The following is a 25212-nucleotide window of genomic DNA, read 5'->3' on the forward strand; positions in this document are numbered from 1 at the left end:
GGCATGATGGGACTTGTAGTTTTGCAACAGCTGGAGGTCCGCTAATTGCATATCCCTGAACTAGAGGATTGGACAATAGGCAAAAAAAATAATTAACCCCCCTATTCCCAGCATGCCTCAGCTGGCAAAGCAGTATCAAGAACATAATGATCGACACACCCGAATGGACTCCAAGAAATAGATTTTATAGTAAGTACAAAATGTTTTTTTTTTTCTCCTCCATTGAGGGATACAGGAATTCTGAGACAGTCTGGACATCCAAAAACAGTCCAACTGAAGTGTAGGCAATAGCAAACAAAAAACAAACACCAAAAAATGCAACAGAACTGGAGACTGCCTGTAGCTTAAAGAACATTCTGAAAAGCCCAAGAATGCTCACCGATTTAATAGTGTACGCCTTAACAGGAACAGGGTGGAACCTGATTCTTGAGACCATAAGCTTGGATGGGGGTCCATCGGAGTCAATGACTAATGGTGAAACAAGAAACAGGTTCCCCTTTATGGAGACTATTGTGAATGATAAAGAGTCAGACATTCTAATGGATGCGGTAGCTGTAAGAAACCCAAACCACCAGAAGAAGACCTGCAGAGGCAATGCAGGGACATCTTCTGATGAACTGGAGCCAGAAAAAAGGAGAGAGAAAAAAAAACATCCTGCTTTAGGTGAAGGGCTGAAACAACTTTGGAAAGGAAATCCCCATCCCTGTATAAGACCAAAAAGCTGTTAAGTATAAGGTCTTTAAGCTAAGGTGACCAGATTTTTTAAATGAAATCCGGGCACACTAGTACTTTATTACTAGTAATGGCAGCAAATCAGTGACTCCTAGCACAACTGCGATATTGCGGTGGACAAATCGGACACTAATGCCGTGTACACACGACCAGTTTTCCCACCGAAATAAACTCTGAAGGTTTTTCCAATTGAGTTCCGCTGAAACTGTCTTGCCTACACACGATCACACCGTCAAGCACGCGGTGACGTACAACACGTATGATGGGACTAGAAAAAGGAAGTTCAATAGCCAGTAGCCAATAGCATCCATCTCGTACTTTCTTCAGAGCATGCGTTTTTGGTCCGTCTGAACAGCATACAGACGAGCGGCTTTCCCGATAGGAAATGGTTCCGTCGGAAATATTTAAAACGTGCTCTATTTAAGGTCCGTCAGAATTTTAGGGAAAAAAAAAAAAAAAAGTCTGATGAGGCCCACACACGATAGGAACATCCAATGAAAATACTTTTTCCATTGTATATTCCGCTTGAGTACGCGGCATTAGTGACACTTAACACTTTGTGGTAACCAGTGACACTAATACAGTGATCGGTGCTAAAAAATATGCAGTTACTGTACTGACACTGGCTGGGAAGGGGATAACATCTAGGGCAATCAGTGGGTTAAATGTGTGCCTAACAAGTGTTTTCTCACTGTGGGGGAGGTGCTTTCATTAAGGGAAGACAGATCCCTGTACTTGCTTTGCAGGAACACAGGATTAATGCCTTCCATTCTGACAGAATGGCGAACTGCCTTGTTTACATAGGCAGACCACTAGGCGAGTCCGCCACATCCGTCGTTTGGCTCCGATACACGAAATGCAGGCTCACGTATACAAGTGATCCTGCGCAGTGCGACTGCCCAGTAGCAGTAAATCTGCGATTAGACGATCGGCAACTGGTTAAGATCATCAGCATTATGATAACTCACAGGCAGCAGGCACTCCATCATGGCTCTGTCACAGTGTGTCACATAACATGGCTGCTGGGTGCCGATTTTGTTAACTTCTGACCAATAAGTGCCCCCTGCTGCCTGTGAGTTCTGATACCATCCATTATGCCAGAGAGACAGACATAGTGCAATGTAGTCTATTCACAGACACCCTCAAAGCACACCTGTGTTGAAGCCTTGAAGGCACTGGCAGCCCCACATTTGGATTGGTTTCCCCTCTATTCCTGCTGCTGGACATCTTCAGCTGAGCTCAACTGCCTCACTCTGCCGGGGAAGGCAAGGAGATGAGCAGGCAGGCGTCTGGCCGGGATTTAAGCCAAGGCAGAAGAACATGTGAGTGGAAAGGGACGCAGATAATGGAAAAAATAAAATACACCCCCCTAAGCTAGTAGGAGCACTGGGGGGTGTAATTCAGATTTTTTTTTTTTTTTTTTATTCTGCACTGACGGTCTTTGAAAATTGCCTGTTGAACTCAAATCCGGGGACAAAACAGGGGACAGACTTGGTCCGGGGACAGTGTCCTCAATCCAGGGACTGTCCCCTGAAACCAGGGACATCTGGTCACCCTACTTTAAGCTCATACACTAGCTTCACAGAGATGACTGCAATCAGAAATGCAACCTTGCGAGTGAGTGGAAAGGGGACTATCCGTGATTGATTCAAACAGCAGTTTTTACAGTCCAAAGAGAGCTAAATTCAAACCCCACAGAATCAAAGGGGAGTACACAGGGAAACCACATGGGGAGACATGCAAAACACAAAAGAAAGAAGAAGAAGAAAAAAACAAAAACAAACACTCATAGGATATAGTGTAGTAAGTTAAAAACAAAAAAAACGTATTTCTATCCACTTCTTCTGTTCCAGGATCCCTGTACCTGTTGATGTTGAATCTGAAGGCCAGGAGGCACACTTCCTGCACCCCCCCCACAGGTCCTGGCACACCTCCAGAATTAGGGTATATCCCCCAGGTCTATGTCTGCCAATCTATGCCTGGGTTAGATAAGTCTGGAAGGTGTAGGTCTACCCAGGAGAAGACTTTTGGTTCCTCCATAAAAATTGATGTACAGCAGCACTGTGATATTTTCTGACTGAATCTGGATTGAATGACCTAAAAGCAGGATGGTCCAAAGCTGCCGTTACAGCAAAACTGTCCAAAGTTCCAGGTTGTTGATTGGGATATGAGACTGAGGATGACCAAGCACCTACAAGTTGCCCAAGACTTCTCCCAAGCCAGGCAGGCTGGTATCTGTTGTGAACATCTTTGTAAAGACTGGAAGAAAGGGTTTTCAGTCCCAGAGATAGATTCCTGAGCCACCAAGCCTGGGATAACCTGGTCCTTGGTGCTAAACAAAATGGATCTGACCAGGAAATTACCTGTGCCACGACAAAGAATGTTGCATTGTGGAATTTTGGAGTGAAACCGAGAAAATAGAACCACCTCAAAAAGGAAGCTACTATAAGACCTAGGACTCTCATACAAAAGCCTTGGAGTAGCAGAAGTTTCTTCTGTTGAAGAAGCACTCTGGCCTGAACGGTGTCCAGGACTAGATCCAGATTCTCTGAATAAGGAGTCTGTTTCAGCAATGAATTCTGCAGGTTCAGGATCCAACTATACTACTGTATGTCTGGACAGTCATAGCTATGTTGCCAGAAGGAGCCCCCACCAACTGTTCCTTCAACATGAGGTTAAGAATCCCACAATAAGGATGCCACAAGAGAAAAACAGAGCTAATGCTGGTTCCAGGACCTTGGTGAACACTAGAGGTGCAGATCAGGTTTAGGGGCAGATCGGAAGTAAAACACCATGCGTACACCACATTATTTCCTGTTTTTATTGACATGGGCATATTACACAACAATTTATAAAGAAGTGTTCCTATAAATCCCTACCAAAGCAGCTCACAATCTCGCACACATGCACGCTAGAGGTCATTTTGCATTGAAGCCAAGTAACACCAATACTGGTGTCGGTGCCGGTACTAAGTATTAGTACTCGTGCAAATGCTCAGATACCTGAATGCTTGGTTCTTTCAGCTGTCAGTGAGACTCCCCCACTGTCAGCTGAAAAGTAAAAAAAAAAAAAAAAAAAAAAAAGCTGTCAATGATTGATTAGACGTTTACTGTGGCAGGGCAGCCAAGCTGCGCGAAACATACCCGTACGTTGCTTCCTGTTTCCGCCTTGGGGTCTGGGGCATACGTGCCACCAGTGACCCACTCCCACTATGATTGGACACAACGGGAGACAATCAGTGGGTCCGGCTGGAGAGGCTGCACCGCTGTCTGTAAATAAGCCAGACTGCTGTTCTGTTAATCAGGAACACAGATCTCCCTCTTTATCCAGTTAAGCCATTCCCCACAGTGTTAGAAATCACTCCCTTAACCCTTTGATAGCCCCTGATGTTAACCCCCTTCCCTGCAAGTGTCATTTATACAGCTACAGTGCCTTTTTTTATTTTATTTTTTTTAGCACCAATCACTGTATTGGTGTCACTGGTCCCCAAAAAGTGTCACTTAGCGTCCAATTTGTCTGCCGCAATGTCACAGTCCTGCTAAAAATGGCTGATTCCCCACCATTATTAGTAAAAATAAAAAGGTCATAAAAATATCCCATAGTTTGCAGATGCGATAACTTTTGTGCAAACCAATCAATATGCGCTTTTGGAATTGTTTTTACCAAAAATGTAGCAGAATACATAGTGGCCTAAATTGGATGTGTTTTATAGTAAACAGTAAAAAAAAAAAATATTGTTTTTTTTCCCAAAATGGTCGGTCTTTTTGTTGATAGGACATAAAATTTTGTTTGAAAACAGCGCTGCAAGACTGCGCAATTGTCAGTTAAAACAACGCAGTGCCATATCGCAAAAAATGGCCTGGTCAGGAAGGGGCAGAAACCTTTTCAGGGCTGAGGTGGTTAATGTTTCTCTGTTTCGCCCTTAGTAACCCTTAATTTCCTCTAATTAGCCTTAATGAACTCCTTATTCTTCTCTGTTTAATTATTTTCCTGCTGATTTTTTTGTTTAATTCTATTTTATCAACTATTTAAAACTTTTTTTGTTTGCTTTGTTCGTTAATATTTTTACACCTTTAACCACTTAAGGACCGCCTCACGCCGATATACATTGGCAGAATGGCACGGCTGGGCACAAGCAGGTACGTTGCCCTTTAAGTGCCCAGCCGTGGGTCATGCGCGCCGGCACACTCGCGACCCGGTCCTGAGCTCCGTGGCCACGGGACCCGTGGACCCGATTGTCGCTGGTGTCCCACGATCGGGTCACAGAGCTGAAGAACAGGAAGAGGCAAGTGTAAACAAACCTCTCTCCGTGCTTCCTAGTGAGCCTGTCACTGATCATCTGTTCCCTGTCATAGGGAAAGACGATCAGTGACGTCACACGCCAAGCCACGCCCCCTACATTAAAAAACGCACACACATTTAACCCCTACACTGCCCCCTAGTGGTTACATTTTTAATCGCACTCATCGCTGTATTAATGCCAATGGTCCCAAAAAAAAAGAAAAAAAAAAAAAAAGCGATCAACTACCACCAAAAAAAAGCTCTATTTCTGGGGAAAAAAAAAAGGACGCCAATTTTGTTTGGGAGCCACGTCGCATGACCACGCAATTATCAGTTAAAACGACGCAGTGCCTAATCGAAAAATGGGGCTTGGTCCTTTAGCTGCATATTGGTCCGGGGCTTAAGTGGTTAACATATTTACATTTCACATTGAAAAAAGTGCAAAATAAAAAAATAAAATAAAATATGTAATATGTAAATAACTTTTTAATGCTTTGTACCATTACTGACAGCCGAAGTGTAAACAAAACAGTTGCTCGTTAAAAAATTTTTAAAAATTTGGTATCAGTGCAAGTAACCTACCAGTACGTTTTTGGATTGTGTGTGAAAACCAGAGCACAAGAAAACCCATGCAAATATGGGGAAACCGTGCAAACTCATTCAGTGTCCCAAGTTAGATGTCAGCACCCATATCATGCTAGCATTGTTATAAAGCAAAAAATAAATAAAAAATAAACTAAAAGAAGGGTAACATTTACTACTATTTCCATTTTATTTCAGAAAACTGTAAAGACATAGGAATTTTAACTTACCACACTGATGGCAGCAGGGGGCGAATAGCATTTGGAAATCATGTTCACAGTACTTTCTTCCCTCAAACTGTGGAAATATAATTAATCACCACCATCAGCACAACAATGATACCATTATGTACAACCTCAATTCCAAAAACATTGAGACGCTGTGTAAGATCTACATAAAAACTGAATGCAATAATTTGCAAATCTCATAAACCCATGTGTTATTCACAATAGAAAACATATCAAATATTTAATTTAAAAAAATATCTAAAAGTCGGCGCTACACCCAAAAATCAAACTTGAAACTCAAGAATTACTGATTTATATGGACATTCTGTATGGTTTTTGGAGTGCTGCAAACTTTGTGTTTTGAAATATCAAATGTTTAAACTGAGAAAATGTACCATTTTAAAAAGAAAATAAAGTGAAAAATTTATGGCAGCAACACATATCAAAAAAGGGACAGGGCCAGGTTTACCATGGTATAGCATCCCCACATCTTTTAACACTCTAAACATCTGGGAACTGAGGAGATCAGTTGCTGGAGGTTCCAAGTCTTTCCCTATATAGGATTCTAATGGCTCAACCGTCCTGGGTCGTCTTGGTCATTTTCTGCTTCAATTTGTACCAAATAATTTCAGTTGGTGAAAGGTCTGGACTGCAGGCAGGCCAGTTAAAGTGGACCTTCAGTCATTTTTTCAACATTCCAGCTATTAAATCTTCTGCCCTTGTTGTTCCAACTATGGATAGTAAAACGTTATCTGCCATTAAATACCTTATACAGCACGCTTCAGATTTCTTGTCTGGACATTCGCCTAGGCTTATGATATCATATGATAAAGTGTGGGCGAGATGGTTAGCAGACCCTGAAACTGCATCATAAAATTCTCGGGGGATGAAGGATCTGGGGGCACTCAGATGGACCTAGGCCAGTTCTGGGCTGAATGTGGTACCATATGCAAATCTGCATTTTTATTTTCTTGAGTCCTTTACTGCTATCTAATAGTCAAAGTTACTTGGTCACACTATTGCCCTCTTGGTGTTGCTCCCGTTAACAGTTTTAGATACCAGTGACAATGCGTATTTTTAGCACTGATCACTATTAGTGTCACTGGTTCCCACAAAGTGTCAAAAGTGTGAATTTGTGTCCGATTGTCCACCACAATATTGCAGTCCTGCTAGAAGTTGCCGATTGTGGTCATTACTAGTATAATAAACATTCCAGTATAAATATATATCTATATCACACACACGTACTATATTATATATATATATATATATATATATATATATATATATATATATATATATATATATATATATATATATATATATATATATATATACACATACACATACACACATACATATACACATATACACACAGGCCTACATTTATGAAGAAATCAGATTTAAAAAAAAAGATTTTTATTGGATAGGTTTTATAGCAGAAAGTAAAATATATATATTTTTTCAAATGAGTTGGTCTTTTGTTTATAGCGCAAAATGCATAAATAAATTATAAAATCACAGTGGTGATCAAATATCACCAAAAAAAAAGCTCTATTTGTGGGGGGCAGGGGGGCGGGGGGAGACAAACTTTATTTGGGTACAGCATTGCATGACTTTGCGATTGTCAGTTAAAGTAACAGTGCTGTATCGCAAAAAATGGCCTGGTCATGGAGGGGAGTAAAACTTCCGTAGGTCAGGTGGCATGGAGTTGAGTAAACAGATACCAAATATGTCAACACTCAAATCTGCATATGCCCGCTTTACTGCCAGCAGATGTGCATAACTGTAAGTACACCAACATGTAAAAAGAAAACAAAAAGAAAAAATATCTTATGGATGCCATTTTGGCCCGTTGGTGTACATAGTTTACTGTTGTGGTTACTACTTTTATTGGTTTGTGAGAAATAACTTTGTATTGCTAATACAATGTTAAGGTTATAAAATGAACATACATGCTATGGCTGTGGATCTCCTTTAATTCTGATTTTCTTTAGAGGAAGCTTTCAGTTACTTCCTATCCGTTTTTTTACCTGTCATGATCTTCCTGACGTAGTGACCCTAATTTTCCCCCAATTCTCATGACCACAAAGAATTTCCCCCAATAATCAATAGACCGGAATAAAAACTACTATATACAGTTTAACCCTCCATACCTTATTCAAAACTAAAAAAAAAAAAAAAATCGTTGTGCTTGAAGTATCATGCAAGGTCTTACTACTGGTCCATTAGTGGAACTATATTCCCAAGCACAGCAAAACATTCAGGCGATATACTGTTCTTATTCTAATATGAATATTGACCCCTTTTGATACGTCAACACAATTTTACTGATGGGTTGTAGCAGGTGCATAATGCTGTCTCACTATGAAAACCATGGTTTAAGTGTTGTGCCATCCCCAACAGAAAGTAGGACAGCCAGGCCAGGAACATCAGTGCAGACACCTTACCTCATAAAAGAGTCCCTCTGGAAACTGCTGAAAGCACTGGGCACACACAAAGCACTGCTCATGGTACAGCTCTCCATTACTGTTCACAATCTTCTCTGCTGGAGCAAAGCCAGACCGGCAGCGCTCACACATCGCATTTGCCAAAGCGTTTGCCATGTTGCTACAAGAAAACACAAAAAAGGTGGAAGACATGTTAGGAAATACACTTGCGAGCCTTGTACCGAACATTTTTTTTTTAGTTTTTTTCTTTAATTCACACTAACATCTGAAAGTATACTGCAAATATCACCTACACATTTTGAGTTGGGCAGTCATATTGCCTACTACACTGAGCCCCACACATAAAACAATGTTCACATATACATGTGTAGCCTGAAAAAGGGAGGAAATGTGGTAAATGTAATGCTCACTGCCGCTACACAACAAAACCACAACAGCTATAAAACATGCAATTCAAAATGTTCACATTCACACTGAGGCTGGTTGTGAATCCATGTACAATTGGTCTATGTGCATGCATCTTAGTGCACATTAACATATGTGATTAACAACTCAACTCTACATAGATCACTTGTAAAATCCATTGTGTTTACATCAGCAAACTGAAGAATGCAGTAAAATGTCTCCTAATATGGGAAATGTACAACAAAAGTTAAAAATAATCTCACTGTACTTACACAAGTAGTATAAAGTGAATACTATGTGAAAGTAACAGTTCAACATACAAACTAGTAAACATATCAATAGCATGTAGTTAAGTTATAAATAGAGTAAACGGTATCTAACAAGTAGGCTCGTTGCAGCTGTCATTTCCTATTGTCAGAGCCCAAGCAAACATCTTTTACAGACAGACAATGGCACACTTCACTAGTTTCACAATGTGTGTAGATTTATTATACGGCGCAGGCAAAAAAATAAAATGCTACTTATTTTACATGATTGACAGTGTTCTCAAAAGGACAGGTGGCATTACTGCCACTTCTACCCCCTCATGTCTGTGAACCAGAGTTACAATATGGAAAATGCTAGTAAGGAAAGTGGTAAAGCAGGCAGTGAGAATGAACATGCAATGTAACAAAACTTTACAACTTTACCTGAATAGTAATTGTTGCACTGTAAGGCAAGGGCACATTTAAAGCCTCAGATCAATGAAGAGTCTCTATGAACACAGATGTGGCTAGTACCCAGGGTGCAATTTCATACGCTCCATTAGCATACGCACACATTCTACATCCATTATGGATATTTTAAACATAAAAAAAAAAAAATAAAAAAAAAAAATAGTAAAATGTTCCCCTGCAAATTAAAGCAGCGTTCCACCCAAAAGTGGAACCTACACTTATCTGCTCCCCCCCACCCTCCAGTGCCACATAAAGCACCTTTCAGGCAGGGACAGGTACCTGTTTTTTGAGATGTATCCTTCACCACTTCCGGGAGACTCTGCCGCCCCTCTGAAGTTCAGCCCTCCTCCTCCTTCCTCTGCCGCCAGGTCAGTAAGAAAGCGCAGCACGCTTCGCACGTGCACAGTAGGCAACAGGCTTTGAAGCCGAAAGGCTACACTGCCAGGTTCCCTTACTACAAACTGCAGCGGCAGCACCCGATAGCCGATCCTAAAATCGGCTGGGGTGCCGACATCATGGGAAACCTGGACAGGTAAGTGTCCTAATATTAAAAGTTAGCAGCTACACTATTTGTAGCTGCTGACTTTATTTTTTAAGTCAAATAATATGCTAATAGTTGCTGCATACTAGCACATTATGACATTGACGTGTTTCACATTAACTCGTCGTTGATGGTATAATGTGCATATTAGCATATTATAGGACTTACTTGAATATGAAGCCCTCCAGTGGTGGGCTGTCACTAATGACAGGACTTCCATCTTCCTACCAGGTTTCTGCACTCTGACCATTTGAAAGGCCCGAACAGTAATGACATCACCTGCACATGGGAGACATGGCTGTGGCACAGCACAATGAATGAATTAATCTTTTTCTCTCCCCTCCCTTTTTCCATGGAATCTACTAACCAGTATATGGGTAGCTTAGTTGGAAGGTATAAGCAGCACCCCCCTCTTTTTGAACTTGAATATATTGGTTCATAACTAGATGAACAAACAATCATCATTTGTGATGTTATGCAATAGTTCTATCATTCTTCTTTTCACTAGGATCCTGTTTAGGATGTGCCTATGTTATTATTTTACACCATTGTTAATCATCTTATGGCACTCTGTTATTAAAATATTTAAGCAATCTTATTATTGACCACTGTGATGGGGAAAGTTCGGCGTGCGGACGTGACCCCCTCGGGTATGCACCAGCAATGGGAGTATTGACTCTCTTGGGCGGACATGCGCCGTTCCACCCGACAGGTCCCTCTCTTTCCCCTCCCTCGGGATGGTGGGAGGGGCCGACTGGGAGCCTCACCATCCACGCTTCATTCCGTGGTGGTTCAGGCAATTGCGCAGTCAGGATTTGACACATGCGCAATAGGAGCGGCGGTCCCGGTGATGTCATCGGCTGGCGCCGGCCGTATGACGCACCGGGATGGAGGACAAAAGAGCGCCATATCAGACAGCCCGCACACAGCGCTGGATTTTGTCTGATGTGGTCGTGTTCTGGGCAGCCCACAACCCACAGATAACAGGGGACCTTTGCCCCTATGGGGTTTATGAAGCCATATGGCTTCCTACACATTTATACCCTCCTACTTTGTTTACATTTATGGCCTGTAGGTTCTTAAACTATTCTCTTTACCTTCAGGAACCGCTCTTATATAGATCCTGTGCAGGCTATTAGTGCTACATCGTGGGGATATTTCTAACCCTCTAAAACCTTCTACTCATGCAATTTTAAGCTTCCTGTATTTTAATTTTTACTGACTTTACCCTTATGTATTATTGATATTTGAATTGGGGTCTATATAAATGTGCTGGGGCGTTTACACAGGCACATTATGGCCCCCTTATTTACATCCAGCCCATTATTTTGCTAATTATGGCCTTTTTCTAAACTTTTTTACAGTCTAATCTGCCCAGACAACTCTCTGAACCTCCCGTGTCCGCCCCCAAGGGTGGTCAACCCAGCTGACAGCTGGGCACCACCCTAGCTGTACGACTATTGTGGGGTCTCTGACCGGTAAGCCGTACTTCCCTATGTGTCAATGTGTGAAATAAACTCCCTGTAACAAATATATGATTAATATGTTGTCACTGCAATTCTCTCTCTTAATTGGAAATTATTATTTACCCAAAATAGATATGTTCCAAACATCTCCTGAAGAAGCGACTATTGTTCGCGAAACTAGTTGAGAGTAATTAACACCGTCATTGTTTTTGGGCATCAATTTCCACTGTGGAGCATTGGTCTCTCCTGCACAACCAAGATTTGGAGATGCCTTTGTATTTCGGTTGTATATCTACATGAATGTTATAAAGCATTTCTCTAGGCTCTGTAACTTTTAATCTATCTCTATTTGTACATATATAATTTTGTTTATTTGCTATGTAATAAAAAATTAAATTTTATCTGTGGTATCGAGACAGTCCTTCTACATTGGGGCACGGCACATCCAAAACGTTTTTTTGGGGGTTTTCCTGTGCGCATGCCTCCTCTTCTCGAATTTATGCATAATAAGGATGAGGATACCCACCCCTAATGAATACAGCTTTGCACCCCAACATTATTATAATGAATGTACAGCATGCTGTGACACTGGTCACATCAACAGCTGCAGAAATTGCACAACAGTGCATGCTTAAGAGATATTCCTTGTACCCACAGGTAAGCTTTATGTGTTTACAATGCTAGGACTGGTCTGGTCTGGCATGATTACCACAATGTGACAATCTCGGAGCATCGTACTGCTCTATTTTTTTAATGAACTTTATTGAAATGTGAGTGTGACATTTTAATAAAATCAATTGGGGCACACTGGAGACAAGGCATTGTGCCTTGTAATGCGGAGGGACTACTCTGGAATAGCCTCCCAACACAGTCCTACCACATCTGGTGTGAATGTACTCCTAAAGAGGAAGAAAACCCTGATGGGTTTTACTTACTCTGTTCCACTGCAACGTAAAAGCATAATGGGGTAGTATGCATTGCGGTACTTACCTGCAAAGGAAGTCCACAATGTCCTCGCTGGTAGCCGCATCCATCTTTGCCCCTCTTCCTTCCGAGGCCATGGACTCTGGCACTATGACTGGCCAGAGCTGTGTGATGTCACTCCCGCACATGCGCCATCAGTCACTGCATTTGCGAGTGAAGAAACAGCAAGGAGGTCCGTTTCTTCACAGTGCATGCACCAATGACATGATCGGCGCACTACAAGGTAAATATCTCCTACACGGTGCACGTTTAGGAGATATATCAACTACCTATAGGCAAGCTTTATTCTAGGCTTAGCTATAGGTAAAAGTGGCAATCACAGATTTACAGGCGTATCTAAACACAAACTTTTTTTTTTTTTAAAGTGTCTTTTTTCCAATTGGGTAGATTTTACTGTTTGTGTCCCCGCTAGTCAGATTAACCCTCTAATTTACTATGATGACTATTCTCACCAGGGCTGAAAGCAAAGGACATTCCATTACAGTGAGTTACATCCAGAACAGGAATAGAAGGGAAATTCTCCAATGTGGACTCCTGTTCCAGTGACAACGATCTTGGATAGTATTTTTTTCACTATTCAGGGATTTCTGCTAGTGTCCTGTCCTGCATACAAAAGAGGAAACCTCTCAAAACTTTGTAAAATCCTCTCCAAAACTGGGTTCACACAGGAATCGCATCACATTCTTGTGCACATAACATGTGATGTCTGTGTAATTTAAGCCATACATTTTGTATGGCTCAAATCGCATCCGCACCAAAATTCTGGCAACCACACCCGATTCTGGCAATAGCACTGCGTTTTTCGAGTGTTTTTGGGTGTCGTTAATTTAATAGCCACAGCAGATCACATCAATGCCATGCAACTGCAATGCAGTGCGGGGAAAGCGAAGGATTGTGTTCCCTGTATTGCATCAGTGTGACCAGGGCTAAGGGTCAATGCACACCAAGCAGCAGAAAATGCATTCCTGTGGAAAAACTGTACATGCATTTAGGGACATTTGTGTTTATATGCCTTTTCCCCCCAAAACACTAGAAGAAAAAAAATGTACACTTAAAATGCTTGATGCGCCTAAACACCGTGTTTAGGTGCATCAAATGTTTTTTCTGCCCAAAGCGCCTCTCAAAAATGCAACTTGTACACAAACGCTCCTCCACAAATATGCCTGTAAATGCCCAAATGTGCAAAGTGCCTAACAGGGTTTCTTCTACAGACTGGAAAAAAAAGCCAAATGTTTGTATAAGCAGCATTTTTTTATGAATAAAATCTCACGAATGGGGACACATACTGCAACAACCACCATCTACCCTTTTGCAATTTTTGTACTTTACAGCTGAACTCCAGCTTTACTTCAGTCCTGCACAGTTGTACTGGCTATTCTACTGAGCTTGCTCTAAGACCCCTTTCACACTGAGCCACCACTGGCGTCAGCAGTAAAGCGGCGGTAATTTTTAGCAACGCTTTATACTCGTTTTAGCGGCGCTATCTGGCCACTAGTTTTAACCCCCCGCTACCGGCGGAAAAGGGGTTAAATCTGCCCACAAAACTCCGCTGGAGCAGCGTTTTGTCGGCGGTATCACAGCGCTGTCCCATTGATTTCATTGAGCTCCAAAGAAGCTGCTGGCAGGACTTTTTCTGTTGCCCTGCCAGTGCACCGCTCCAGTGTGAAAGCCCTCGGACTTTCACACTGGAGTGAATGCAGCAGTTGTTTTAGGGTGTTTTGCAGGCGCTATTTTTAACGCTATCTTCAAAATGCTCCAGCGTTAAAGGAGTCTAAATTTCATTACACACTAATGCAGCAAGTCAAATAGAGCCTCCCTCATTTCCTGGCTGGACTTCCTCCAGCATCATCTAAGCCCTTTCCTCCCTAGTCTTCGTATACCTGGCCTGCCCCTTTCTTTCATTGGATTTCAGTTCTTGCAATCATGGAGGCTCAGCATCACATATGGGCAATACTTTTCCAAGAAAATGCAACCTGCCTAGGAATGCCCACTCTTCCAGACTGACATCCACCCAGCAAGGCATTTTGGGGTTTGCACAACTCCTTCCAAGAGTCACCCAGGCAAGTTTCTTTAAAGAATACATACACCGCTAAATGTGTTTAACATTCTTTTCAAATCTATGAACAAAAATCCAAATTTTTCCTTTTCAAATTACTGTACACTTGAAGTGTCAATATAAAAAAAAGCACAGTTCATGGTAGAATCGCAAGCAGGAAAACAAAAAGCATATGCTGCACTGTAAGCAAAGGTGCCACACAAAAAATTAGGTGAAAACAAAAACCTTTAAATAAATAAATGGGGGGCTCCGAGCAAAGGGGATGGAAGAAGAGTGAAAACCAGCAAACCTTTGTTTCTCTTCTTTAGGTCTCAAACTATACTTTATAAAAGCACAAAGACATAAAACCACAAGCCATTTAACTAAATCTCCATGGCATGCAATGCATTCTTCCTCAATGACTTCCATAAAGAGTACTTTGAAGCAGTTTACAGAATGCTAAAAATTTCCAAATGCTACGGGATGGACTTTGCTTTGCTTTTTTTTTTATTGGCAAATAAAATTAGACTAGATACTTAGAAAGCTCTTCTCAAACCGAAAACCCCCTTGACCCAAATTCTTCCCACTGCACATGCTCCATTGTCCAACAGTACCCATCATATTGGATAAATACAACAACTATTCCATTTAGCAATCCAGGGAAGAAAAACCTTCACTTACAAACGGGCATAGAAGTCACAAATTTCTTTGTATACTTTGACATCACTGCGTCTCCTCTGCAGATTGGAGACTGGTTTTTCATCCTCTCCCCCACTTTCCTGAGGGACACAATTGCTATTGACTTCCATAGGAGGCAGCTCCCCATTCTCTGGAATATTAGGGTGTAACCTGGGCTGAACTTCCATCATTTTTACAAATCCACCGTTGGATGAAATACAGGGCTCATCCAGGCAAGAACAAGTGTTCTACGCTGTACTCCAGGCTACTCCAATGTCAGACTGACACAGTGACTCATACAAGGATACATTACAGTGCTGCCCACATTCCTCAGCATAGATTCCAACTAAGGCTGTGGAGTAGAAGATACGTCACTAATGAAGGTTGGGACTCAGCTGCTTGCTGTTGATGTTAAAAATTCCATTCCCTCCAAAGGGTGGAAGCAAGGCAGTTAAAAAAAAATGAGCTCAAAATGGTTTATGGCTCTTCCAGGAGATAACCCTGATTCTATGCATTCCTCTTCTGAATGTTAATACAAGCATTCACAAAATCCTGCCAAACCCATCTACGACATTTAAACAACACAGTAAATATTTATAGATGTGTTCAGTTGGCATTGCATGCCCATTTGGTAAAATACCAAGTTCATATTGTACAAAGCCCCCCCCCCCAATATAAACATCAATATAACCAATAATGTCTGTTCACTCCTCACCTATACACCGACTGAGTGCTTGGCACACCCAGAACATACATATTTACGGAAAGACCAGCAAACAGTGGTGCCAAAAGGGGATGGCATCTGTACCAGTTTTAAATTCATGAAGCATGTCTCTCATTGCTGGGAGTTGGGGTACCAAATTCCAACCCTTTATAATGTATACAAATTCATCACTGACCTTTACATTAGGAAGTTTACATTCATAAACCAAATGAACTACAGCTCCCCAACCCAAAAACAACAAACAGAAACAAAAGGATCACCACTCTCACTACACAAAGTATGTCAATAAGGTGAAATGATGTGGATTTGAAGAATTTCAGGTGGAAAACATGGCAACACCACCCCTCCTATCCACTGTATCAAATTAGAATGCTTTGGATTAATTGAGAAAACCCAATAGGTTCTCTGAATGGCACCCATGTAGAAAGGTTGACCTTCTCTGTTCATAATGCAGCAGGTTAACTCAGCACATGATCTGGAAGCAAGTGGATATATATTATATATATATATATATATATATATATATATATATATATAAATAAAAATTTAGCTTGGATACAGTGTTGTATTACGACGCAATTGTCATTCAAAATGCGACAGCACTGAAAGCTTAAGTGCCCAGTATTGAAGTGGTTAAAGAACAGTGTAAAAATAAAAAGGTAAAATAAATAATGTAAAAAATGTACGGTTTAAAAAAAAAAAATGTAAACGTGCCCCGCCAAGCTCATGCACAGAAGCGAACCCATACGCCCTAGGCAGCGCAGTGTGAAAGGGCTCTTATGTTTGCCCAAGCGATGCAGGGAACATTTTGGCTCCAAATGTACTGATAACACCACACATTTTTTTTAGATAGAGATTATATATATATATATATATATATATATATATAATCTTGGCTCAGCTAAAACATTCCCAACATTCCTTCAAAAGGTGTCTGGTCCAACTTCCTCCACCAATTTCACATAAACATGCATGTTCAGTTCAGGTAGTCCAAATGCACATGTTAACGCAAATAGGGATGCAACTAACGATTATTTTCATAATCGATTAGTTGGCCCATTATCGCTTCGATTAATAACCTTAAAAAAAAAAAAAAAGCGGATCAAATAGACGTTTACTTTCAACCACAATGATGGGAAAAATTTGGAAATAATAGAAACCTTCTTAGTCAAAGGAATTTTCAGACAGTATGTGGTTTTTCGTTCAGAAATCACATTCATTTTAAAAACAGAACGTTAAAAACCAAGTGAACATTTCAAACAAAATTCTTTGATTCAGCGAATGTACAAAGATTTTTGGTCTGAATATTCTCATCTGAAAATTGATCTGTGAGGCCAGCATAAGGCTCGGTACACACCTATGCAGTTGGCTTTTGATCTGTTTCTGCAGTGCTTTTTGCTGTACATTTAGATTTTTGCGCACGTGATTTTACTGCAATTTGCATTTTTTTGGGGCAGATTAAAAAACACAAATTTCTGCAGCTTCTCCATTGAAGTATATTGAACCAATAAAGCACCATTTTGCGTTAAAAGTCCCCGACCCTTTCAGATGTGAACGTGTCCCATAGGAAAACCATGCAAATGAACTGTAGTGCATTTCTGAAAAAAGCACCAATAAAACACATAGATGTGAACCAGGTCTAAAGAAGTTTAGTAACATAATGGGGTTAAAAAAACTAAAATTATCCCTTTATAGTAGAAAAAAAAAAAGCAGATAATCATTACTGTAAGGGGTTCATTTTTTTACTGTAAAACAGTGAAAGTAATATTTACAGTAGCAATTATTTGCTCTTTTTGTACTATAAAGGGCTCATTTTATTTTTTTTAACCCCATTATGTTACTGGGCGATTAATCCATTATGAAAATAGTAATCGATTAGTTGTCAATCGATTAGTTGTCAATCGATTAGTTGTCAATCGATTAGTTGTCAATCGATTAGTTGTCAATCGATTAGTTGTCAATCGATTAGTTGTCAATCGATTAGTTGTCAATCGATTAGTTGTCAATCGATTAGTTGTCAATCGATTAGTTGTCAATCGATTAGTTGTCAATCGATTAGTTGTTTCAGTCCTAAACGCAAATAACCGAGGTCTTTGGGTGGTCAGGTCATTGCTGCATTTTTAGACTTGACTGATAGGTACTTTATTCATAAAACCGGAGTTGGACTGAAACCCACAATATAGATTCTCGGCATACAAAATATCACAAATGAATGAGGGATGCATAACTGACTTTTTGCACTGAAAAGGTGAAATAAATATAAAACCTGGCTTGTACACCGACTATTTTTTAACTAAATTTTTTTACTAACGTTGCAATGTTTGAGCTATTGTGTTCTGACAGGGGGATTACCCCCGCCCTGCTAGAATACACAAATCAGCACTCAGCCATTGGCCGTGAGAGCTGACCGGGTGCAGAATGCTGGTTTTCTAGCATGCCCGTTTGGCCGCCTTCTGTTGGACAGACTGCTGTACACATGGGCTGAATGTTGGCTGGATTCTGTTGAACCGGACGATATTCGGCCTGTGTTTGTACCAACCAAAAATAGCACCATGGACTGGTAAAAAAAGCCTCAGGGCTTTTAAAAATGGTTTCTACTAAACCTGAAGAAAAGTATAATTTTAGCCCAATACAGTCCAGTGATCAAATGCAGAAATAAGAAAAGAGGTGAATACTGGACTGTATACAAGTATCCTGATCAACAGTTATCTCAAGAGCAGCCTTTCAAGAGGAACTGCAGTCTGCTCACATAATCTGTAATAAAAATACCTTTGCCATTCTGAAGCTTCCCTCCAACCACTTTGCATATTATTTTATATATACTGTGATTCTGTACTTGCCAAATATGCTGCAGAAACCTCCCTTCAAGTCTGGCTGGTACCATTTTAACTGTGGGCAGCTGAAGCTTCTTGGATTTACACAGATGCACACCACCAGCTCTGCAGCTCTCATTTGCCCTCTTATGACTCATCCCTCCTCCCTTCCTAGAGAGAGCTGTGCACGAGGTCATAAGCCTAGGCTAATGACCAGACAAGAAAGAGGAAGTGGGCTGTATAAGGAATTTACTGGTATAAAAAGAAAAAAATGTTTTACTATCCAAAGTTAAAACAAGGGCAGAAGACTTAAAGTGGAGGGCCACCCTGAAAAAAGAAAATACATAAAAAATTAGAAAAAAAATCATTAATTTTTTTTCTTTACTTACCAGAAATGCCTGTTGCTAGGCACATCATCCTAATCTGCCTCTTCCTCCTCCACGGAGATCTTCTTTCTTCTCTCCTCTGTGCGGCGTCTTCTGGGTAATGGGTTGCGCTGTGTTCTGGGAACTGTGTGTCCCAGAACACAGCGCGCCCCATTCACAAAGCGCTGCGTGACTCGCGCATGCGCAGTAGGAAACGGGCAGTGAAGCCGCAAGGCTCCACTGCCTGTTTGCCTTACCCAAAATGGCAGCGCCGGGACCCAAGACCGAGGGACGGGTCAGCCTCGGGCGGCTGACATCGCGGGTGCCCTGGACAGGCAAGTGTGCTTATTGAAAATTGAAAATATTTTTCAAAACCGGCCCTCTTTAATAGATGGAAAGATGAAAAAAAATTACTGAAGGTCCGTTTTAACTTAGTTATGTGCCATGAGGAAGAAAAACAGAAGCTATTATGGGCAGTTTAGTGAGAAACTGACAGCCAGCGCTGGAAATCCTCTCACGTCTGAAAATCCTTATAGGGCTGTATCCTCTGTCAACACCAGACACTCTAGCATTAACCAGCATACTTATAGCAATGCCTGTATATTTTTCACCTCTATGTCTGACCTTTACAGAAACAAACTAGAGGATGGTGGTGGTTATTTTTGGGTAGTTTATCACTGTAACAACAAATGTATAACTAACGTCGCTAAAAAAACTGAAAATAGGCATCAATGCTAATAATTGCATAAAGAACACAAAAAAAAAAACTAAGAAAGCAAGCACAGTGGAATCTCGGATTGCAAGTAACGCGGATAATGAGCCTTTCGCAATACGAGCTATTTTTTTTTTTTTCAAATCCTGACTCAGTGCTGTCTTGCAAAACAAGCAGGATTCAAGCCCCTGCAGTGTGCAGTACCGCATTTGGCTAGAAGTGTGGGGGCACCGGTGACACTCAGAGCTGCTCAGAAATACTCAGTTCCCGAGCCTGAGTGCACCTGAGTGGTCTCCGAGTGTTTCCCAGTCTCTCCGGCGCCTCCCCACCTCTCTGGCCATATGCGGTATTGTATGCAATAGAAGTCAACGTGGAACAAATTATCTTTGTTTCCATTGACTTCTATGGGGAAACTCGCTTTGATATTAGAGTGCTTTGGATTACAAGCATTCTCCTGGAACGGATTATGCTCGTAATCCAAGGTTCCACTGTAAATTGGAGTCAAATGTTGAATATAAATGTGTATTAGTTGCATTTAAAAGATGCAATAGTGGAACTGTATACAGACTGCTTTGTTACCACCTACTGACCGACCATGTACAGTATATGAATACATTTGATGTACACAGCAGAAAGCAAGAGAATGGGTGTCCCTTTTTCAGGGGGTATGTCAGGGACTACTCTTGTGGTGTGCAGGACAAATTCCCAAGCTAGATATTCATTCTGGAACCTCAGCAGAAAGCTACATCACAGGGCATAAAGAAATTGTTTAAACAAATGACACTTAGGGTCCGTTCACACAGGGGCAACACGACTTTCAACACGACTTTTGGAGGCAACTTGGACACGACCTGAAGACAACTTACAACACGACTTTAAGTCGCCCCAGCCAGGCGACTTTTGCCGTGGCCAATCAGAGAATGAGCTCTCAAGAGGGAACTCCACGCCAAATTATGAAAAAAAATTTGGCATGGGTTCCCCCTCCGAGAGCATACCAGGCCCTTAGGTCTGGTATGGATTCCAAGGGGAACTCCCTACGCCGGAAAAACGGCGTGGGGGTTTCCCCCAGATTCATACCAGACCCTTATCCAAGCACGCTACCCGGCCGGCCAGGAAAGGGGGTGGCGACAAGCGTGCGCCCCCCCCTCCTGAGCCGTACCAGGCCGCGTGCCCTCAACATGGGTGGGGGTGCCTTGGGGAAGGGGGGGCCGTGCGCCCCCCCCACCCCAAAGCACCTTGTCCCCATGTTTATGAGGACAAGGGCCTCTTCCCGACAACCCTGGCCGTTGGTTGTCGGGGTCTGCGGGCGGGGGGCTTATCGGAATCCGGGAGCCCCCTTTAATAAGGGGGCCCCCGGATACCGGCCCCCCACCCTATGTGAATGAGTATGGGGTACAATGTACCCCTACCCATTCACCTGTAAAATAAAAGTACCAAAAAAAACACAACACAGGGCTAAAATATTTTATTGCACAGCTCCGGGGGTCTTCCGTCTTCGGGGGGTCTTCTCGCCGGACTCCTCCGCTATCTTCTTGTAGCTCTTTTGCTAGCGGAGGAGTCCGGCTTTCTTCCTCGCCTCCGCCGGCCTCTTCTCCCGACTTCGGGGGCCTTGTCCCCCTCTTCGGTTCTTCTGCCGGGCCACCGCGCCTTCTTATAGCTCTTTTACAGGCGGTGGCCCGGTCTTCTGTCGCCGCCGCCTTCCGTTCTTCTTCTTCTCCAGGAGATGTTGCCTCAACGCTCTCTCCGGCCGGAATGCCAGGGACGCGCTCCGCTGCCACTTATATAGGGACAATGGGGCAGTGTCACATGGCTTTATGTCACATGGTGACCCCGCCCCCTTACGATGTCATAGTCCCCATTGTCCCTATATAAGTGGCAGCGGAGCGCATCCCTGGAGGAGGGAAGGAAGGAAGGAAGGAAGGAAGGAAGGAAGGAAGGAAGGAAGGAAGGAAGGAAGGAAGGAAGGAAGGAAGGAAGGGAGGAGGAGGAGATTGGCTAAGGTAGGAGTTTTTCATGAAGGCACACACTTGTGCGCCATATTATTTTGTAGAAAAGTAATACAGCTCAAGTTTAACTTTTTTTCTTCTCATGTCTGCAAACTTTCTGACAGCAGGCCTTGAGAAAAATAGCTGCTGTGTATTAAAGCATGGCATGCAGGGGAGGAGACAACATGCCTCAAATACTGATACCCTGAGGCTCAAGAAAAAAACTCAAGCATGTATCGTAGGACACATACTGAGCATCTTCAGTCTTTGATACAGCAGGTCCTGGCCACAGCCAGAATAAAAGTCTGAATACAGTCATGTGACAGGATGCACGAAGAGGAGGTAAGTTTGCCTTGCATTGTCACACGATTATCTGTCAGCATAATCCAGTGTCAACCTTGCAACAGCTTGCTTACTCAACTTTCACCAGGAAATTAGGCAATGACATTATACAGATAGTACTATTGTAAACTCATGGACACATTTCTGAATTGCTGTAAATTTGTAATAGTCAAGGAACAGCTTTAAAAAGAGCACTAAAAATTCTAGTAGTAAAACTTTTCTTTGAATTAAAGGCCCTCCCAAATTGTATCATCAGCATTTCTGAGCCATAACGTTTTTGATGCCTCCTTCTTCCTAGGTCACTCCATCTTCCACCATAAACTTCCAGTCGGTAGTGCATGGCAGTAGGGGCTGGTGGGTGCGCAGTAAGGCTCCATGTACACTACATCAAAAAAATGCCAAAAGCACCTAAACTCAACTGGCCTGTACATGTGCTTTCTTGATTTCAGTCCTTTGTGGCGTTTGTATTACCAATTGTTTTCTTGGTGACTATGGTCCCAGCTGCCTTGAGATCAATGACAAGATTCTTCCTTGTAGTTCTGGGCTGACTTCTCACCGTTCTCATGATCATTGAAATTCCACAAGGTGAGATCTTGCATGAGCCCCAGACCAAGGGGGATTGACAGGTATTTTGTGTTTCTTCCATTTGCGAATAATCTCACCAACTGTTGTCACCCTTTCACCAAGCTGCTTGGTGATGGTCTTGTAGCCCATTCCAGCCTTGTGTAGGTCTACAATCTTGTCCCAGACATCCTTGGACAGCTCTTTGCTCTTGGTCATGGTGGAATCCGTTTGATTCTGTGGACAGGTGTCTTTTATACAGATAACAAGCTGAGATTAGGAGCACTCCCTTTGGCTAGATTCACACTGGTACATCACAACTGTTGTACTACTGTCATCCTACTTTGCCCTGGGACATCGGTCCTACATTTGTCCTACTTTGGTCCTACTTCCATCCAACTTGAATGAACAAGATAAGATTTTGCTCCGACTTTAAGATAGTCCGACTTGCCTTTCACCAACCAAAACAATTCCAGTGTGAAATAAATTCCTTTTACTGCTCCTGTAATCACCATGTCAGATGTCACAAGTCAGATGGTTAGGACAAGGATCCAACTTCAGTGATATTCAATGGGCTGAAGTAGGATCAAAGTTGCACCAGTGGTGCAGGGGGCATTTTCAAAGTCGGACCGACTTGTGTCGGACCAGTTAAAACGGCCATCAGTGGGAAATATGGATTTTCACACGTCATGAGCTCCCAAAGTTGAAGCATTTGTCGTATAAGTGTGAACACACGATGCGATTGTTGGCAGGGGATTGTCTGTTGACAGACTGTTGTCCTAAAATCTGACCGTTAGTATGCTCCTTTTGACAACTGTTGTCAAACTTTCGCCCAACAAATATTGGCTGACATGCTAGTAAATTTTTGGTGGACTACGGTTGGTTGTCAGATTTTCTGATGGTCAGCACACAAAGGTTGAATTACAAAACAGGCATGCTCAGAATCAATGCTCACCAAACACAAAATTAGCAGAAGGGGCCAAAAGGGTGGCACTCAAGGGCTAAACTTCCTTGTAGTACGTCACTACGTTCATGTTTGTTGCACGAAAATTGTGTACCGTTAGTATGCAAGACAAGATTCAGGCACACGCCCTTAAGACAAAAATAGGGGATCAAATACTTATTTCACTCATTAAAATGCAAATCAATTTATAACTTTTTAAAATGTGTTTTTCTGGATATTTTTGTTATTTTCGCTCTCTCACTGTTAAAATAAACCTAGCATTAAAATTAAAGACTGATCATTTGTCGGTGGGTAAATGTACAAAATCAGCAGGGGATAAAATCTTTTTCCCCCCTCACTGTACACATAGGCTTTTTAGGATAATTTAGGAGCTGCTGCGGCTAGGGGAGGTTCAACCACCCTCTCCTGAGCACGAAAGAATCGTGTTCTCGATAGGAACGTTTTGACCGCCGGCCACAAAACACTGCAAAAATCACAGCACATATTGCAGCCAAGTAGCATTTTACTGCAGTGCGCTGGTAGACACCACATTATGCTGCTATGCACAGACCTGAATGAATTGTCATTTTGTGATACTTCAAAAAAGTAAAAAAAAAAAAAAAAAGTTTAAACAGTGCAGCCTTATGAGACACGTATCCCACTGTAGCCTCACTGCTGCTCAGGCCTGAACCCAATTAATCTTTTAAACAGACCCTTATAATACTTATTGACAGCCACTCAAGGCACACCCTGGCTGAGTGTGAAAGTCTACACTTAGAACTGACCCATTTATGGCCAATTGTTGCGCTTGGCACCTCTGCCTGGCAGCACATTGGTTTGGATCCCAACCACGATCTGCATGGAGTTTGCATGTTCTCCTGTGCGCGTTTCCACCAGGTACTCCGGTTGCGTCCCACACTACAAAGACATGCTGGTAGGTTAATTGGCTCCTGTCTAAATTGGTTTTAGTATGTATGTGTATGAATTTATGAATGTGGGTTAGGAATCTTAGATTGTAAGCTCCATGAGGGCAGGGACTGATGTGAATGTACAATATACGTAAAGTGCTGTGTAAATTGTCAAAGATCTATAAGTGCCTCTAATAAAATAAGTTACAAACTGCACACGTCTGCATTTCAGTAACACACATTACCTGTATTGGTGTGGTGCCAGTCAGTCATTCTCACCTCAACGCATCGTGGTGATGGACGGCGTTGCAGCATAGCACACTACATTATATCAATGCGACATGCTGCCAGAAAGGCTACATGCTTGCTCTTCTATGTACTGGTGTGAGGACAGAGCACTGGTAAACCATTGTGGCTCTGCTTGCACACAGCTCCTCACACCCACAACTCTGTCCCTGCACTGTTACCTGAAGATAGTGCAGAAGGAATATTACCATGGTCTGTGAAATGGAACGGTGTTTTAACTTTGTATACAAATCTCTTTTAGTCAGGAGTAAAAAAAATAAAATAAAGTTTTGTATTTCTCTAGGCTGGTAAAAAAAAAAAAAAAAACAAACATTGCACATGCTCATTTAATTAAAGAGAAAGAGTTCGTAAAAAAATAAAAAATAAAATAAAAACTCAAACCATTGGGCCGAAACATACTTTTGCACTTTAGCAACTTCCCCAATACACCTGTGTTGTATTGTGCCACACAGCAGG

At 42.0% G+C, this 25212-nt stretch overlaps 1 protein-coding gene across 6 annotated transcripts in view; it reads right to left on the reverse strand.

The window, feature by feature from the left end:
* Positions 1-25212, reverse strand: part of LIMS1 (LIM zinc finger domain containing 1) — a 139049-nt gene that overhangs the window by 18714 nt on the left and 95123 nt on the right. For 4 of the 6 annotated variants that reach the window (XM_077482617.1, XM_077482618.1, XM_077482615.1 and 1 more), the window contains exons 2-3: positions 8273-8432; positions 5826-5892 (exon numbers count right to left, since the gene is read on the reverse strand). In XM_077482617.1, coding sequence (XP_077338743.1) covers positions 5826-5892; positions 8273-8432 — 227 coding nt within the window. Of the gene's footprint in view, positions 1-5825; positions 5893-8272; positions 8433-15100; positions 15385-25212 lie in introns of those variants that run through there. The other 2 variants (XM_077482614.1, XM_077482613.1) reach the window with 1 other exon arrangement.

Source organism: Lithobates pipiens, unplaced genomic scaffold, assembly GCF_037356315.1.
Source record: "Lithobates pipiens isolate NorthernLeopardFrog02 unplaced genomic scaffold, aLitPip1_a1.2 Scaffold_16, whole genome shotgun sequence".
Classification (NCBI taxonomy): Eukaryota; Metazoa; Chordata; class Amphibia; order Anura; family Ranidae; genus Lithobates; species Lithobates pipiens.